Source organism: Choristoneura fumiferana, chromosome 9, assembly GCF_025370935.1.
Source record: "Choristoneura fumiferana chromosome 9, NRCan_CFum_1, whole genome shotgun sequence".
NCBI lineage: Eukaryota > Metazoa > Arthropoda > Insecta > Lepidoptera > Tortricidae > Choristoneura > Choristoneura fumiferana.
Genome location: NC_133480.1, coordinates 7,269,812 through 7,286,697, shown reverse-complemented (window position 1 = coordinate 7,286,697; position 16,886 = coordinate 7,269,812). Strand labels below are relative to the sequence as shown.

Genomic DNA, 16,886 nt, shown 5'->3' with positions numbered 1-16,886 from the left:
TCAGCCTGTAAGAGGCTCTCCACGCCTTGCTTTAAAGTATACTACCTGCATTAATATCTGTCATACATAGCGGAGCGTGCAAAAATATCTGACATGTCCTATTGCTCCACAAAATAGAGTCGTATCAAATTTAATGCACGCTTCGTTACGGCCAGAATGATATGGTGTTCAGACTGTATGAGTTTCTTAAACATAAAGTGAAGTTTTGGATTACTTTTATGAAGATCTAAATACAAACTGAAACATAGATGCAGAAGAACTAGAAAAAGAGACCAGCGCTGGGAATCGAATCCAGGTCCCAGCATTCCGTGCTGCATGCTATTCGATGTGGATTTTACGGTGACCATAAAAGTAACAAAATTTGGAGTTGAAATAAAAAATACAAAAAACTTCAAAACAATCTTACTTTTTATTAGCTTAACTGATACAAGAAGATTAATGCACGATAAAGGCACAGTATAAATAACGCAATAAAATGGTTTTACAACCATTGCAGTGATTAATAGTTAACAGAATTATTATGTCGTTCTACGGGAAGAAATATAAGAAAACCAGGCTGGAGAATTCAGAGGAATTCATGGAATTGCTAAGTGAGTAGTTGTTGTATTTAAACTAGCTGTTGCTCGTGATTTTGTCTGCGAAGAAATCGTTTCTCGATTCCAAAGAATTTATTCAATTTTCGTGATAACATGTGTCCTAACTTCATATCTCGATTATCAAGTATCTGTATGCCAATTTCATCCAAATCCGTATCAGCTGTTTTAGTCATTTTATCACAAATAAGTTATTAGTAGAATTTCGGACAGTACCTAGATATATGTAGGTAATGTCGTACTCATCAATTCGATAATTTAATTGTATTTATAATTTGTAATATGTATACGTAGTACGTACCTACCTAGGTATATTGTATATGCTTTAATTTAATATAACATAATAATAATGATTTCTTACAATTTGAACGAATTTAATTTATTTACATTGTATTTATTGATTGTTTTATATGTCTTATACAAATTGACGATCTCACAGCTAAATTCTTATATAATCTGACTTAATGTATTTTATAAGTATTGATGTTGAGTGAATAAATAAACTAAACTAAACTAAACTAAGTAATTGTGTTTCGGGCTACGAAATAGCCCGAAACATGTCGAGCTAAACTCGGTTTAAGACGTGAGTTATCCGTTATAATATCTTTTAATATGAGTGAGTCTCACGGTAGTTTTCATGTTCAAAATTGAAATAACAAAGGCAAAAAAACATACTTTCACATTTTTTTTTATTCGGCTGGAAGGAAAACGAGCACGTGGGTCTCCTGATGGTAACACCTCCGCCCATAAACATCTGCAACACCAGGGGTATTGTAGATGCGTTCCCAACCTAGAGGCCTAAGATGGCCTACCTCAAGTGCCAGTAATTTCACCGGCTGTCTTACTCTCCACGCCGAAACACAACAGTGCAAGCACTGCTGCTTCACGGCAAGATTAGCGAGCAAGATCACATTCAATAAACAAATAACATTTGTAACAGCCTAGTTGTAAGCAACTAAAGCCAATATATTAAGCTTTCGTCGGAAATGAAATATTTTGGCTTCACAAAGAGATCATACACGTACCTGTGTTCTTTTTATAATTTTTATAGTAACATGTTTAGTTAATGTTTCTTAGGTTAGTTCACTTTGTCTTCTTTTTAACTGTCATTTCATGTGTTTTTTGTTTATTTTATGTACGTATGGATTTAAATTAAAAAGATTACTCTCGTACCTAACAGTTAATAATATAGGTATCACAAGTAACAAAGATAACAAAGGTTACAAAGATATAGAAACTGAAACCGTTTTAATCTTCCAGAGGTCCCCGAGCCAACCCGACAGATGCTGAGAAACATGGATTCCATATCCACCTTCCAAAAGAACGACGATGGCTCCATCCAGTACATAGTATTCAAAGCCGGTGCTGAAGCTTTCAATCAGAAAATAACTCCAGGCGTTGATGCGGATTTTAAGACTCCTGATGGAAGCAATGCCAAAGTACATTTCGAGCTGAAAGGGGACACCCTAGAGTCGATTATAACCCTCTCAAATGGAAACAAACTGCATTTGGACAGAATATTTGAAGACAATACCATGAAGCAGGTAAGTGTTTAAATGTCAATTTTTAATTATTCACAGCTAATTCCATTATATAAATAGGTATATACATATTGGTTACTGGTTGTAGATCATGATCACCTATTCCAAATGAGCTTCTCTACCAGTGATCATCGACGTTACAATATAGTAATACAATACAATGACTCTTTATTGACACCACAATATAAATAGTACCTAACCAGTACTACTACTATATGAAAACAGAGGTACAAGAAACATTTTCAAAGTAAGCAATAGGCGGCTTTATCGATTCAGAGCGATCTCTTGCAGGTAACCTCTTACAATTGAAAGAAGAATAAGGAATAGATTTTAGCAGGTGATTCAATTTTAGATTAGAGCTATAACAAAATAGATAAAACTAATCATACATATAATACACATAATTGCAACATCATAAATACACAATAAATAATAAATACGAATACACATTACAACTAAAATAGATTTATGCAAAAGATAAAAATGTATACAACTGCGTCGAAATATCGGTAGCTAAAGGGATCAAAGGTAACAACGGTTTACATCTCGAACCAAATATAATTTAAATGTTTATGTCACACCACACCGCGGTTTTCATAAGTCAATATAAAAAAGAGGTCATTTAACCCCTTTTCCACTTTAGGGGCATTTTAATTACATACCTTGCAGTGTCCCTTGGCCTAAATATATGGTTAAGTCCACTAACAATCTCATTTTTTTTACATCACATTTGTATAATGTTTTTAACAAAACTTTTTTCTATTTCAGATCGCGTGGAAGGAAGGGCTTGACCTTAAAAGCATTACTTACTACGAAGTTGTCTAAAGCTTAATTCTTAGATGCATCGCTTACAAATATTGAATGTTATTTATTAGCCATTTTTCACATGATGCACTAGCAATTTATAGAAAACTAACAGGCAGTGCTGTATACAAACGGTATTAATATGTATTATATGCATAAAATGAGTTAATTCTCAGGTTTCTTTTCTACGGAAATAGAACGCAATTCTCATTGTACTGTTTTATTTGAATTAAACTATTTATTTTCCGAAATTCTGTGTTTTATGTTAAATAAACTTCATACTTATTTAAAGTTAAATACCTATCTGTAAATCTTCCTTCCCTTTTTCATCCCTTATCAATACGTGTAAGCTTGTTAGGTGACCGTGACCGTTTCTTGCAAAACCTGCAACTACACCTACACCTAGTATCTCCGGTTGCAAGGGTGCTATAGGTTCATAGACGGTGGTTACCAACCTACTATCATAGCCCACCCAACGAAGACCAAACACTGCCTCTACTCTACTTAAAACTCTCTACTAAAAAGATTCTATACATTTTTTTCTATGGGATCAATATTTCATAAAAAAATTGTCGGGTTTCCATAGTAAGTCGGCCCTTATATCAAATGGACTTGGTGGTTTTTTTGTGAGTACTTCTTCTAGCGAAGAATATTTATGCTGAGTATGAACCTTTTATTATTAGTAGGTATTTGTTTTTTGGGTGGCGATTCAAATCTATAAAAAGAACATCATATCTTGTAATTATTAGCTTTATGATAATTTATTTACTTATTTGTTGCTGTTTATCTCACTGCATATATTTATTTTGGACGTATATTATATGTACGATATAATTATGTATGTATTCGTAGATGTATTTCTGTTACGTTTAAATTTTCTGATCTACTTTTGATGCACCACCTGTTGTAAACTAGTCCTTCCTTCTTTCTGTAAAAAAGGTTGCCTGGAAGAGATCGCTCTTAAGCGATTAGGCCGCCTATTGCTCCCCACCCATCAGTACTTTGAGTATGTGGTTTAAAATACAATTTATTCCCTACATCTATACCAAAATTCGCTTTTACACAATTTTTTCCCCTGATTTTCTTTCGTTGGATAGCCTATCAAGTGAGCAGCAGGGCTACTACCAGTTTAATACATCAGTGTGAGTTGATAATCGTTTGCATGTCATAAAACAATAATGCCAATAGACGTGTCTGTCAACTTGAAAGGTCGACTTTAGCGACTTATTCATTTGAGAGGAACTTGTTCAATAAAAATTTATAGACCACTTAATTGGCTGATGGTACCTACCCTTATAGGTAGGTTTAACCGCGGCGAGAATATGAGTGTTTATATTATGAATGTTTATGTTAGGAGACCCACTTGCTCGTTTGCCATCAAAAAATATATATAATAAAAAATGTTATAGGTACTTTCAGCATATATCTAATTATATTTTATTGTACTGTCATTATTATTGTATTGTCACTGAATAAATCGGTACCTAATATTACAAATAGTATTGTAGTCTGAAACAAATGAAAAGAAAATCCATACTAATATTATAGTCATACCTACTTGTTAGAGACAAAATGCTGCACTTCGTGTGAAAGCAAGCCGCTTTGCACAGTGATAGTACTGTAGGAACTAGGCTGTATACCGCTGGCAGGTGGTAAAACTGACCACTTGGCAGGTTAGATTGACAGCGGGTATTACATGCCGGAGCGCAGATTGCTCCCGATAGCCTAAGCGGCTGGTGCTATGCTATGTAAATGTATTTTTAAGGTCTGAAATAAATACAAATGATTGAAGAAGTTGTTTATTTTGAACTAAGTTTAAAGTCACGCGCGTTGATCCCTAGTACCTAAGCTCAACTAAGTTACAGTCCCCACAAGTGGTGGAGTTAGGCGCGGTCGGTGTACTTTTTATGTTTTAGCTATCGCTTCAGAGGACGACGGAGTACCGCAGCGATTCCAGCGGTCTATGGACAATTGTTAAGAAAAGACGAGCTTTGATGACAAAAAAGCGCATGAAAAGTGAAGCAATTTGGTAAATGTATCGATTTTTGAGGAAGCAACTGTGAGTTATTTTATTTTTTCCTCTATCCCTGTGTTTAATAGAATTTGCGGGCAACAAAAGTTTATTGCGGAGAAGAAAAGAAGATGGCAGAAAAATTCGCAGGATATTCGGATGTGGACGATTTTATCCACCAGTTTGAAACTATTGCGATCATAAAGAATTGGTCCGCAGAACAGAAGCGAGTAGCGATCGCACTCTACTTAGAAGGGCCCGCGTTGTCCTGGTACAAGGCCAATTTCACGACGTTGGAGTCGTATGATTTAATAAAGCAGAGATTGGCAGAACAATTCCCGTCGCAAGAAGACTATGCCCAGTCTTTTTATTATAGAAAGCAGGAACCAAAGGAACCGCTACTGTCATTTTATTATGAGCTAGAAAGGTTAGCTTTAAAAGCAGGAATCACTGAAGACGGCAGATTTATCAAGCATTTTATTAAGTCTATTAATTCGCAATGGCAATTACATTTAGCGTCTAGATTGTTCGCGTCAAAGGAGGAGCTAAGAAAAACGATTCTGCAATTGTGTGATGTATTTAATACAGAATTACACATGAAAACACATAAAGTAGAACTGCCGATTAATATTACAAAAGATTATCAACACTCGTGGGAGCAAGGAGATGCTCCACCTCTTCGATTCACGCCGCGTTCGGAGTATGGCACGTCCCAAACGCCGCCAACAATGGTATTTCCGCAAGAAATGCAGCAGGGAACATCACGCACGCCTTACGGAAGGTATAATTTGAGGCCGCGGCAGCTACAGCCGGTGCCGCAGCAGCGTCAAGGAGATCAAGGAAATACTGATAGTTTCCAAATAAATACGATTTTTTCTAGTGAATTTCCCGATGTTTGTACTGTTGAGAAAAATAGTCTGAACACGTTTGTGCCCATAGAGCTCAATGGCAGGATTTGCAAGGCCCTCATAGATAGTGGTGCCAATGTGTCACTAATATCCGTTTCCTTGGCAGAGGAAATTAATTTAAAATATGAGCACAAGCTCAGTAATCCTTTACGCGTAGCAGGAGGCTCCATGATTCAGCCTATAGGAATTGTAAATACATATATTTTGATAGATAATTATTATTGTAGAATTAGACTGTTAGTAATTAATGATGGCACAAATTTTTGCATTCTAGGGCAAGATTTTTTGACTGCAAATAATGCAATGATTGATTTTCGTAGTCATACTTTGACTCTGAATAAAAAATTCCGTGTCAATTTTATTCGAAAATTGAGTGACACGAGCAACGTTTCATTATTGACCGAAAAAGTTTGTGCAAATCAAGTTGCCATGAAAGAGGTTGAGTGCGAGCAAATTAACTCCTTGACCGTGGAAAGTAAAGCGCGATCAGTAAAAAAATTGTTAGGGTTCCGTGCTTTAAATACTTTTGCTTCAGGTTCGAGTGAAGGAAAGTTGGAGAAGTCGAAGTCGATTGGGAAAGTATCGAGGATCGATAGAAAGATGGAGCAAAAGGATGGCGAAAAAGGCGAGTTGAGCTCGAAGCCTGAAAGGGTACGAAAGTCGGAAAATTTGCAGATTGGTTCGGCAGGTCTGATGAAGGAGCGAGAGGAACCTTCTGGTTGTGATGTAAGAGTAGAAATGCCACGACGTGAGAACGCGAACGGACCTGATAGATTCCATAGAAAAGGTAATCAAAAGTCACGTCATTATCTAAGTTATGTTAATAAAAGGTTTTTCCCACAGCAAGGATCGCTAACTGAACGAAACATAAAATTAAAAACGTTCATTTAGGAGTGAAAGGACGGAAAGTGATGGCTGTCTCAAGCCGAATGACCTGTGGTTTGACTGAAACTTTTTAAAGTTCACCGAGAAGTTCTGTGTCTATGTAACATTGTAATTTATTTTTTGCGATTGAATTTTATAATTATAGGTAATTGAATTAAAAGTTTTTTGAGTAGGTAGGAATTAATGATATAATGAATTTATATGACTAATGCGTGTTGTAATATTACTATGTGACTAATATATGTTTTTTGTGTGTTTTCATATTGGGAGATCAATTAATTAAATGCAGAAATGAGATGGCAATCTGCAGCAGCCATGCAGTGGCTGATGAAAACTGATGGCAGCTCCAGCTGCTCTTGTCAAAACTGATGTCTGACGACATCGCTGGAAAACCAAACAGATAACTTTTAATTACATAGTGAACTTATATAATTGTTTACATATTCAACTTCACGAATATGAGATTGCCTGTTCATACATCTCCCAATGTGAACTGTAATCATATATGAGGTGAATTTCTATATATAAAGAATGAGTAGTTTAGTTTATCTCAGCATGTGGGAGTACTTCATACCTTCATGTGTTCAATATGCCCAGAAATATGTGGTGTTAATTGATGGTGTATTTAATGATTGATTTTCTGTACCTTTCAATAGTTTTCAAGCAACAGATGTTCACACAGCCAACTGGGACCGCCGATGAAGCTTGCCCAGGGGTCCACACTTGGATCCATGGCTGTGAAATAATAAAAAGATGGAAACCCAGCGGCTATTGCTGTCGTTGTGGAACGGCAACTCCGCTAGGGGGTGCTGAGGAACCTTCATCACCTGATGAAGGTTGATGGGCATGAAGCAAGAATGACGTGCCGGGTTGCACAGGCAATGTCACGCGTCTTTAGTAGCTAGGCTTTTTACTGAAAAGGCGCCGTACCTTTTTTGTTTCGGTGTTTTGGGCGGCGAAGCCCCATCCTTGATTTGAAAATTTTGAAATATATAAACCTATTTATGATTGTAGTAACATAGACTAGAATTTCATGAAAAGGATGTGACTAGTCTTTAGCAAAGACCCTTTTCTGTCTGTAATGTCCCCGTTAGGTAGGGCCGTAGATTAGGTCCCCACCTCTGTGAGGAAGGAGGGATATGTAGGAACTAGGCTGTATACCGCTGGCAGGTGGTAAAACTGACCACTTGGCAGGTTAGATTGACAGCGGGTATTACATACCGGAGCGCAGATTGCTCCCGATAGCCTAAGCGGCTGGTGCTATGCTATGTAAATGTATTTTTAAGGTCTGAAATAAATCCAAATGATTGAAGAAGTTGTTTATTTTGAACTAAGTTAGTCACGCGCGTTGATCCCCAGTACCTAAGCTCTACTAAGTTACAGTCCCCACAGTACCAAAGACTAGAGTATATATAGGGAGAGATAGTACAGACTAAATTGAGTGTTTTGACCCGCAGCATCGGAAGTTTCACCCCTTAGGAACAGAGAAGGCGCCACTTCTTTAAAACATATTTCAAAAAATTCTGCAAGCTAAAGTAATAGACCGATTTAAATGTTTAATATCTCAAATGAAAGCTTATTATATACGTTACTTATAAAAAAAAATACTATTAAAATGTATACTGTAAACATTCTGGCAAAACACGGCATGTTAAGTTTTTTTTTCTTACTTGATTTCTTTGTCTTAATTCTTTTCTTGATTTTTGTATTTTTGGATGTTTCTTCCGCGTAGGTACCTGGATTTTAGAGCAGCTCGATATTACGGCACAGTTGCATGCGCCATGATCACGAGAGGGGTTATTGTCTCGTGATTATTTAATAAAATACCTAATATTAAAAATAGTATTGTAGTCTGAAACAAATGAAAAGAAAATTACTAATATTATAAATGCGAAAGTGTGCGCGATTGTATGTTTCTACGTTTGTCCGTCTTTCACGTCGAAACGAAGCGATAGATCGACGTGATTTTTGACATAGAGATAAGTAGTTTATGGGGCAGACAGTGACATAGGCTACTTTTTATCGCGAAAAAATGCTCAGTTCCCGAGGGAACAGCGCGCGATAGCCGAAATCCACGCGGGCCAAGCCGCGGGCAAAAGCTAGTTCCTACCTTATAAAGTTGACTCATATTAACGATAACAAATTAACGCTTAAATTTCGCAACCTCATGATAAGTGTGAAAATTATGAAATTTATGAGCAGCAAAATACAAGTAGTCACGATGATGAAAAAACACTCATACTTAGTAACATACGTAGTCAATTTCGCGATACTAGTAGATTAGATTAGATTTTTAGAAAAATATGACTCTGTCCATTGGAGGACAATTTTGCCAGTATCTAGTAGATTTTGCCGTTTTACGGTAAAAAAATCTAGAAAACGAAATATGAGAGGTAATGGTGGATGAACGATGACAGCGCGAATCCTTTTGACGCGATACTAGTTACTTTTAGTAATTTTCATGACTGGCTGCATTTTCTGTCAAAATCATTCAATAAAATCAAAACTATCACAGACAGCATAATCAGCTGGAAGACCACACTACCTACCTCATTGCTACATATTGTTATCAGATTAAAATAAAATTTCGGCGATTTTCAATATAACTAATAAAGGCGATAAATGAATATTTATTTGTACTCTTGCTGTTTATTTTCCTCGCAATCGAAGTAAAAAGCAATTTTCTCAAAAATTACCGTAATAGTTAACATTATTCTTTACATATCAAAAGGTGAAGTGCATAGTTTATGGTCAGCGAAAAATTAAAAAGTTAAAAAGATTGCAGGCGCGCTAGCTCGACAATAATGAATTAGCTCGCCTGCAATCAGTCACATTTTTTTTAAAGTTAAAAAGACCATGGAAATGTTGACACATGCCGTATACAGCCAAGTCTAATGGCCGGTATCAGATATTTTGTTGGAACTCCGGACTTTTTCTATTGGGTCTCAAATAGCTTGTGGTGCTTTCGGTGGAAAAATACACCTGCAGTTTATTTTTAATGAAAAAAGGCGGGAAGGCATAAGAAAAATATTGGAATAAAGTTAAATTTTATAATATATTTTGAGAAAAAGTTTATTCTATTTCAGAATTATTCACCATTTTTGAGAAAAGCTTTATATTAGCCTCGGCTGGAATAGCAATTGCTGACTTCGTATTAGTTAAACGGACTCGCAAGCTCGTCCGTTTAATACTCATACTCAGCCAGCAATTGCCTACTTCCAGGCCACGACAATAATCTACTATTTTGTTATTACATAAAATTGACTGTGTTTTACCCCTATCTCACCTGATGTTAAGTGCAGATGAGGCCAAAGGTGTATCTCAAAAGTTCAGTAACAGCCCTATTCTGGCGTTCTAGCCTTGAAGAGCCCTAGATTGTATTTATCCGGAAATACAGACGACGGTAGCGAATTCCATTCCTTAGCAGTTCGCTTTATGAAAAATGAAGCTAACTGCTTGGTGCGGGCCAATGGAACACTAATAACATAAGGGTGAAGACACTCCCCCCGCCTAGAAGTTGGTTGGCTAAACGGAGATGGAGGAATTAGAAACCTGCGTTCACAAAACTCATTTTATCGTTGGTTTATCTATTAGCCCTCACCTGTGGCTCAAGTGAATAAACGTCTTAGGTAAAATAATGCATTTCATTATTTTTTTGGGTATTTTTGTAATAGATATTATTATTTTGAACATGAAACTACCGTGAGACTCACTCATATTAAATATAATGACCCGGATAACTTACGTCTTAAATCGAGTTTAGCTCGACATGTTTCGGGCTAATCCGTAGCCCTTCGTCTTCGTGTCGAGCTAAACTCGATTTAAGACGTGAGTTATCCGGGTCATTATATTTAATAAGATATTATTATGTTGTAAATGCAGATTGCTCACCTAACTGCTGGGCATAGGCCTCCTCCCAAATTGAGAGACTTTTAGGGGCTTAAGGGCTGTACACTTAGGCTTGATGCGAATCGGGAACCTCACACACATCATTGAATTGCCTGGTACAGTCACAAGCACTAATATCTGACACATTAAAGCGTACATAAATATCTGATGGTCTATGTATAAATGTACCTCTAGATGTAGATCTGTGAATTGTGAAGATCTGTAGATCTTGGGAATAGCATTTAGGCTACTTTTTATACCAGTATTCCCTCTATATTAAATAATATTGTACCGGATAACTCACGTCTTAAATCGAGTTTAGCTCGACTTGTTTCGGGCAAATTCGTAACCCTATCGTATTCCTAGGACCAACGCGAAACTAAGGCCTACTAGTAGCTAGAAGTTAGGTGATGTCTTACAAAATCAGTTTTGCAATATTAGCAATATTTTGGTTCCTAATTAGTAAATTTTGGCTAAACGTCAAGTAGTCTTACCAGTTCAGCTATCCTTTTTTTCAGTGCGCGTGTTACAGCAGCCAGGAAGAAGCCCGAAACATGTCGAGCTAAGTTCGATTTAAGACGCGAGTTATCCGGTATTCCCTTATTTTTAAAAATACATATGTACAATTCTTTGAATCTCAACTGCAGCAACTTATATTAGATACGACATATTGTGGCGTGTTCTTGGTAAGTGCAACGTAAATGAAGACAACCCTGTTATTCTTGAAATTATCAGTTATCAATCACGGTAATTTGTAAAATCCCGAAGTTCAATTCAACAGCCACAACAACACGTGCCAAACCGCGGAAAAAGTTAGGGACATATTTTAATACGTTCTAATGTAATATAGTTAAGAGTAGGCACGTAAAGTCAATCACAGATTGCTAGGGCAATCTGTGATTAACTTTACGGACTTATCTGTCAGATATGTTCGATTATTTTAGATAAAGCATATTATAAATTACCCAATAACATGTTTTTATAACCATTGCATTGATTGGCTCTGAATCGAAACAAAATGTCGTTCTACGGAAAGAAATTTAAGAAGGTCAGGATGGAAAATGTGGAGGAGTTCATGGAAAAAATGAGTGAGTGTTTTGCTTTTTGACGCGGATGGCTGTACATATAAAAAACCGGCAAGAGCGTGTCGTACACGCCCAGGAATAGGTTCCGTAGCCATTACGAAAAAATCTGATAATATTTTTCTAAGGATTTCGTATTGTGTAGTGTACTGAATCTTCCAAGTTTAGGTATTTTATACCTTAGGCTGCTATTTACTCTTAAACTACTAATAATTCTCAAGCAATATTAGCCACTACATTTTTCCTTGTAAATTTGATATATTTACTACCATTCTGAATTTTTTCAAATTTTTCCACCCACCGGTTTAGATTTTAGAGTTTCAATGAAAATTTGAACTTTAAAGTTGAATATTTCGCAAAAAAATCAATGAATCGAAAAATCGTCTTAGCAAACCCTTAATGGTTTTAAAATACCTATCCAACACAATACTATAAGGTTGGATGAGAAACCCCCCCCCCTCTGAAATCTAAACTGGTGGTGGAAAAATTTGAAAAAATTCAGGATGGTAGTAAGTATATAAAACTTTCAAAGCAAACTATTACGGCTAAATTCGCTTGAGAATTATTAGTAGTTTTACTCTTCAGCCTAAGGTATAAAATATACCTAAACTTGGAAGATTCCGTATAAAATACGAATTTCTTAGATAATTTGACTTAATTTTTTCGTAATGGCTACGGAACCCTATTTTGGGCGTGTCCGACACGCTTTTGGCCTTTTTTTCTGTAAGAAATCGCAATGAAAACACTGAAAAATATATTCAAAAAACTGACAAATTGTCCTTCCTACTTAAATTGCAGACGTCCCAGAATCAATTCGAGCATTAGTCAAGAACATGAACAGCATATCGATTTTCAACAAAAACGATGATGGTACTATCCAGTTCGTAGTCTCCAACGATGGTAAAGAATCATTCAACCAGAAGATCGTACCAGGAGGTGATGTAGACTTCAAAACTCCAGATGGTAAAACCGCAAAAGTTCATTTTGAAGTGAAAGGTGATACCATAGAGTCGCGGGTAACCTTCGATGATGGAAGGAAACTGCATATGGACAGAGTGTTTGAAGGAAATACCATGAAGCAAGTAAGTACTTTTTTTGATGGAGTGACCACGACCACCCAGGACGTCCCAACTTTAAAACTGAGATAGGGTGACGGCACCAATCATGGGCATGTAAGCACAGAAGTATACAGATCTAATTATTTTTCATATCTTCTGTTCGGAAAGTTTAATTTCATGGGTAGATAGATAGCCGGGTGGAAAATTGCGTTTTCATCTCTAGGGTGGAAAGTAATTTTTTTTAATTTTCGGTTAGCCACGGAGTCGAAGATAATTGAGTTACGTCAATGACACTTTTTTTCACGTTTCGGCATGGCCATAGATGCACGTTGTGACCAAGGAGCTTATATACAACACTGGAGGTTGAACGCCGAACATCCGTTTGAAACAAGAAAATTGATCTTTATTACATCACGAACATATTCCATCTCTTTCTTTAGTTAGGTTATTCGTGAAATGTGAAAGAAACACATGGAATATATAAACAAGTAATAAAGGTCAATCTTCTTAGTTCGGCGTTCAACCTCCAGTTTTGTATAATGAGCTCCTTGGTCGTGACCAACTCGTTTTTTTTTATAGTCAGCCGTGGCAAGTGGCCAGTCGAAAAGGTACCGTTGGAGGTTGGATATAAGTAAATTAAATTATTAGTATTCTCATTTTTTGTAGTATTTTACTTTCCTCACAGATGAAATGAAAAGTAGAGTGTCTAACTCGGGTGAAATTACCCATTTCCCCTCGAACTATTGGCCAGAAATATCTCGGCTGAAATGGGTCACTTTCCACCCTTGGTTATCAATCTGCTATTGTCTTCGTATTTTGTCGGATAAGTTTGTATTTATCATGCTTTCTCATTTAGCTTCTGTAAACCTCAGTAAGTCAACTGAGAAAGCAAGATACTCGTAAATACGAACTTTTCCGACAAAAATACGATGGCCAAATATTATTCACTTCACTACATCTGTATATACCTATAGAGCAGTAACGTGTTTCCCAAACATTGTTCTGCCATGGCCCGGTAATTTTCGCACTGCCCCTTCGTGACCGACTTAATCATCATCATCATGTCAGCCGAAAGACGTCCGCTGCTGGACATAGGCCTCCCCCAAGGCTCTCCACTCAGACCGGTCTTGTGCTTTCCACATCTACCGCGATCCCGCGATCTTAACCAGCCCCCTGTATCACAATAGTTACAAGTGCTACAATTCGACAAAATTGTAACATTTACTAGAGAAACTTAACAATTTTGTCGAATTGTAGCACTTGTAACTTTTGTGGTACAGGGGGCAGGTCGTCGCTCCATCTTCTTGGAAGCCTACCGATAGTTCGTCTCCCGATCCTGGAATATTTACGATGCGTCGATCGATAATAGGTATTATTTTTAAAACAAGGCGGAAATGTTGCGACCCGGTATTTTATTTTGATGGCCCGGTACTGGGTTGCGACTCGGCAAATGGGAAACACTGCTATAAGTTCATTGAATCCGTAAGTTAGAAAACTTTTTTTTCTTTATCTAATTAAACAAAAATGATATTTTTTATAATCTAACGGATGCAAAAAACCGTTAAAAATTATTTAAACGAGTTGTTGTTAGAGGTCTTTCGACGACTGTAATCTAAATTGGTGTAAGGGACAAATGGCTACTTTCCAGGAGAGCCAAAAAACCTTTTTTTATTTACTTGAAAAATTATAGCTTTGCTGTTTGTTTCCTTACAATAATTTTACAAAATGCCCATTTACTTAGTTTTTTTAGCTCTTTCATGCGTAATTACTGTAATTGTAAATTGAGGCTTAGGGACTAAGATAGCATGTCCCTTACGTGTTAAACTGTACATAGTACGTCCCATAAACCCTATTTTGATAAACCATTTAAAAGGAAATTAAGTTTATCAGCAAAAAAATAAAAAAATATTAAAACAAAATGAATGTAACGAACATTTAAGCGATCAATATGGTCGATTACTTATTCATTTAGTAAAAACAACAGTTTGGAGAACACCAATGATGATAGAAAGACAATGAATAATAAAGATCTATGATTGACAAATTCTCACGAGCACGTGCTCTGTGGCCCACGGCTGACTGAAGCACCGACGACATCTTAAGATGGTAGGTACTTACTTACTACGCCGTGGGCGGTCGTGGCTAAGTTTTGCTACTTAGCCCACTGTGTCGAACAATTTCTCACTCGATGCAAAGATCGACATTCGTATTGGCAAAGCGGCAACCACGTTCAGTAGGTTCAACATTAGAGTGACAGAATGAACACTTATACATTAAAATCAATTATCGTTACCGGCCATGCATCTTGGCCATACTCTTGTATGTAGGTACGATGCTAAAAACTGAACGTTATATGCAATACAAGAACGTCGGTTAAACGCCTACTACATGAGCTATCTTTGTTCCATTTTGGCCATTATTTTAAATAAATAAATAAATATCACAGGACAATTCACACCCATTGACCTAGTCCCAAAGTAAGCTTAGCAAAGCTTGTGTTATGGGTGCTAAGCAACGGGTAAATATAATTATATAGATATATACATACTTAAATACATATTAAACACCCAAGACCCGAGAACAAACATTCGTATTTTTCATACAAATATCTGCCCCGACACGGGAATCGAACCCGGGACCTCGAGCTTCGTAGTCAGGTTTATTGTATCAGGTATTTTGAATCATATAGGTAGTCACAAACGACAGGGTTCTTGGAATAGCACAGCTGTCCTATATTAAGTACAGCACTGTTGAAGGAGAGACGTCTGCCAATGGTTGGGACATGAGGGAGCATCGTGTGAAATCATGGCGTTTACCCCAGCGTATCATGCTTGGAGCAACAGTGAACGCTTCGCTTTTAAGACTGGACCAACAGAGACAAGACTGCATTAAAATCTAGCCCGAAAAATGGGAAGAATCCGAGAGATAAAGGAGTTGGCATTATTGTTTTATGACATGCAAACGATTATCAACTTTAGGGTGGTAGACCATATATTTGGCTGATGGTACCTGTGCGTATTGGTTAGCTCTTTGCAAATTTAACTTGGAATGAGATTGAGAGTTACATAAAGTGGCAAATCAAGTTTAAAAAAAAGTGTGGATACATTATATTTATTCCAAATTCTGAGTCCAAGTACTTACCCATTTTTTATGGGCGTAAGGGGCATGTTTTTTAAAGAAAATTAGACGTAACCTATACCATTCGATAGATAAAAAAAAACTGGATATAACTGCATTCATAACTCATTTTCGCTATTTTGTCCCTTACGCCAATTTAGATTACAGTCGTCATTGTCTAAAACACTTGGAATCACAATCGTTTTTACCACTTCTTTCTGTAACACGGTAGAAGATGAGTGTAGAAGAGTTGGTGAAAGCGATCATGAATGCGCAGGCGTTAGACAATACGGCAACCGTTTATTTCCTCATTTTAACCATCCTCTCATTTTTTTTTCAGATCGCGTATAAGGATGGTGTTGACCTTAAATGCACCACTTACTATGAAACTGTCTGAAGCAATGTGATAATTTCTCATAGAATCAGAAGTATCGACTCATAGAGTTATTATTTCAATTAAATTATCAGTACATCTATTTAGAAAACTGTATTTTTGATCTCCTTCCATCGACGGTACCATAATCATCATCATCCCAGCCTATATAGGTCCGACTGCTAGGCTCAAACCTCTTTTTTCAAAATTCAAAATCATTTATTTCACAGGATTTTAGGTACAATAAGCTTTGACAATAAAATCTTAAAAATAGCACAAGAATCAATAAAATCTACCACAAATGGAATGTGAAATTAGGGAATACATTCACTTGTAGTCTAAAAACTCCTGAACACTATTAAAGCATTCAACGATCAACCACTTTTTCAGAGCTTAAATTTTATGAAGGTTTAAATTTTATGAAGGTTAGGTCTTTTATTGTGTCAGGCAGCTTGTTAAATATTTTTCTCAAACATGACATGAAATATTGACGTTGTATTAAGTACAAATAATAGGCTGAGATGTATGCAGGCGCTGTGACTCGGCAGCCTGCGCGCGGTCACTCAAGCTGCCTGCAAAGAGATTTCATACAACTTTGCAGGCCGCTGGCCGGCCGGCAATGCGAC

The 16,886-nt window shown here is 36.7% G+C and overlaps 3 protein-coding genes across 4 annotated transcripts; all 3 read left to right on the top strand.

The window, feature by feature from the left end:
• The first annotated feature begins 479 nt into the window (after positions 1-479).
• On the top strand, positions 480-3,189 carry LOC141431101 (uncharacterized). Its single transcript, XM_074092101.1, has 3 exons — positions 480-590; positions 1,854-2,137; positions 2,903-3,189. Exons 1-3 carry the CDS (start codon positions 521-523, stop codon positions 2,957-2,959), a joined length of 411 nt encoding a protein of 136 aa, XP_073948202.1. The 5' UTR covers positions 480-520; the 3' UTR covers positions 2,960-3,189.
• Positions 3,190-4,991: 1,802 nt separating this feature from the next.
• Positions 4,992-7,102, top strand: LOC141430808 (uncharacterized). 2 transcript variants are annotated; one of them, XM_074091662.1, is made up of 2 exons: positions 4,992-6,046; positions 7,013-7,036. In XM_074091662.1, exons 1-2 carry the CDS (start codon positions 5,081-5,083, stop codon positions 7,019-7,021), a joined length of 975 nt encoding a protein of 324 aa, XP_073947763.1. In that variant the 5' UTR covers positions 4,992-5,080; the 3' UTR covers positions 7,022-7,036. The 2 variants fall into 2 exon arrangements, 1 of the variants encoding a protein (XP_073947763.1); XR_012451662.1 differs by lacking the exon at positions 4,992-6,046 and adding an exon at positions 6,853-6,915 and having other exon boundaries at positions 7,013-7,102.
• A 4,506-nt stretch (positions 7,103-11,608) lies between these two features.
• Positions 11,609-16,372, top strand: LOC141431102 (uncharacterized). Its single transcript, XM_074092102.1, has 3 exons — positions 11,609-11,718; positions 12,511-12,794; positions 16,228-16,372. The coding sequence occupies exons 1-3, from the start codon at positions 11,649-11,651 to the stop codon at positions 16,282-16,284; spliced, it is 411 nt and encodes a 136-aa protein (XP_073948203.1). The 5' UTR covers positions 11,609-11,648; the 3' UTR covers positions 16,285-16,372.
• The last annotated feature ends 514 nt before the right edge of the window (positions 16,373-16,886 follow it).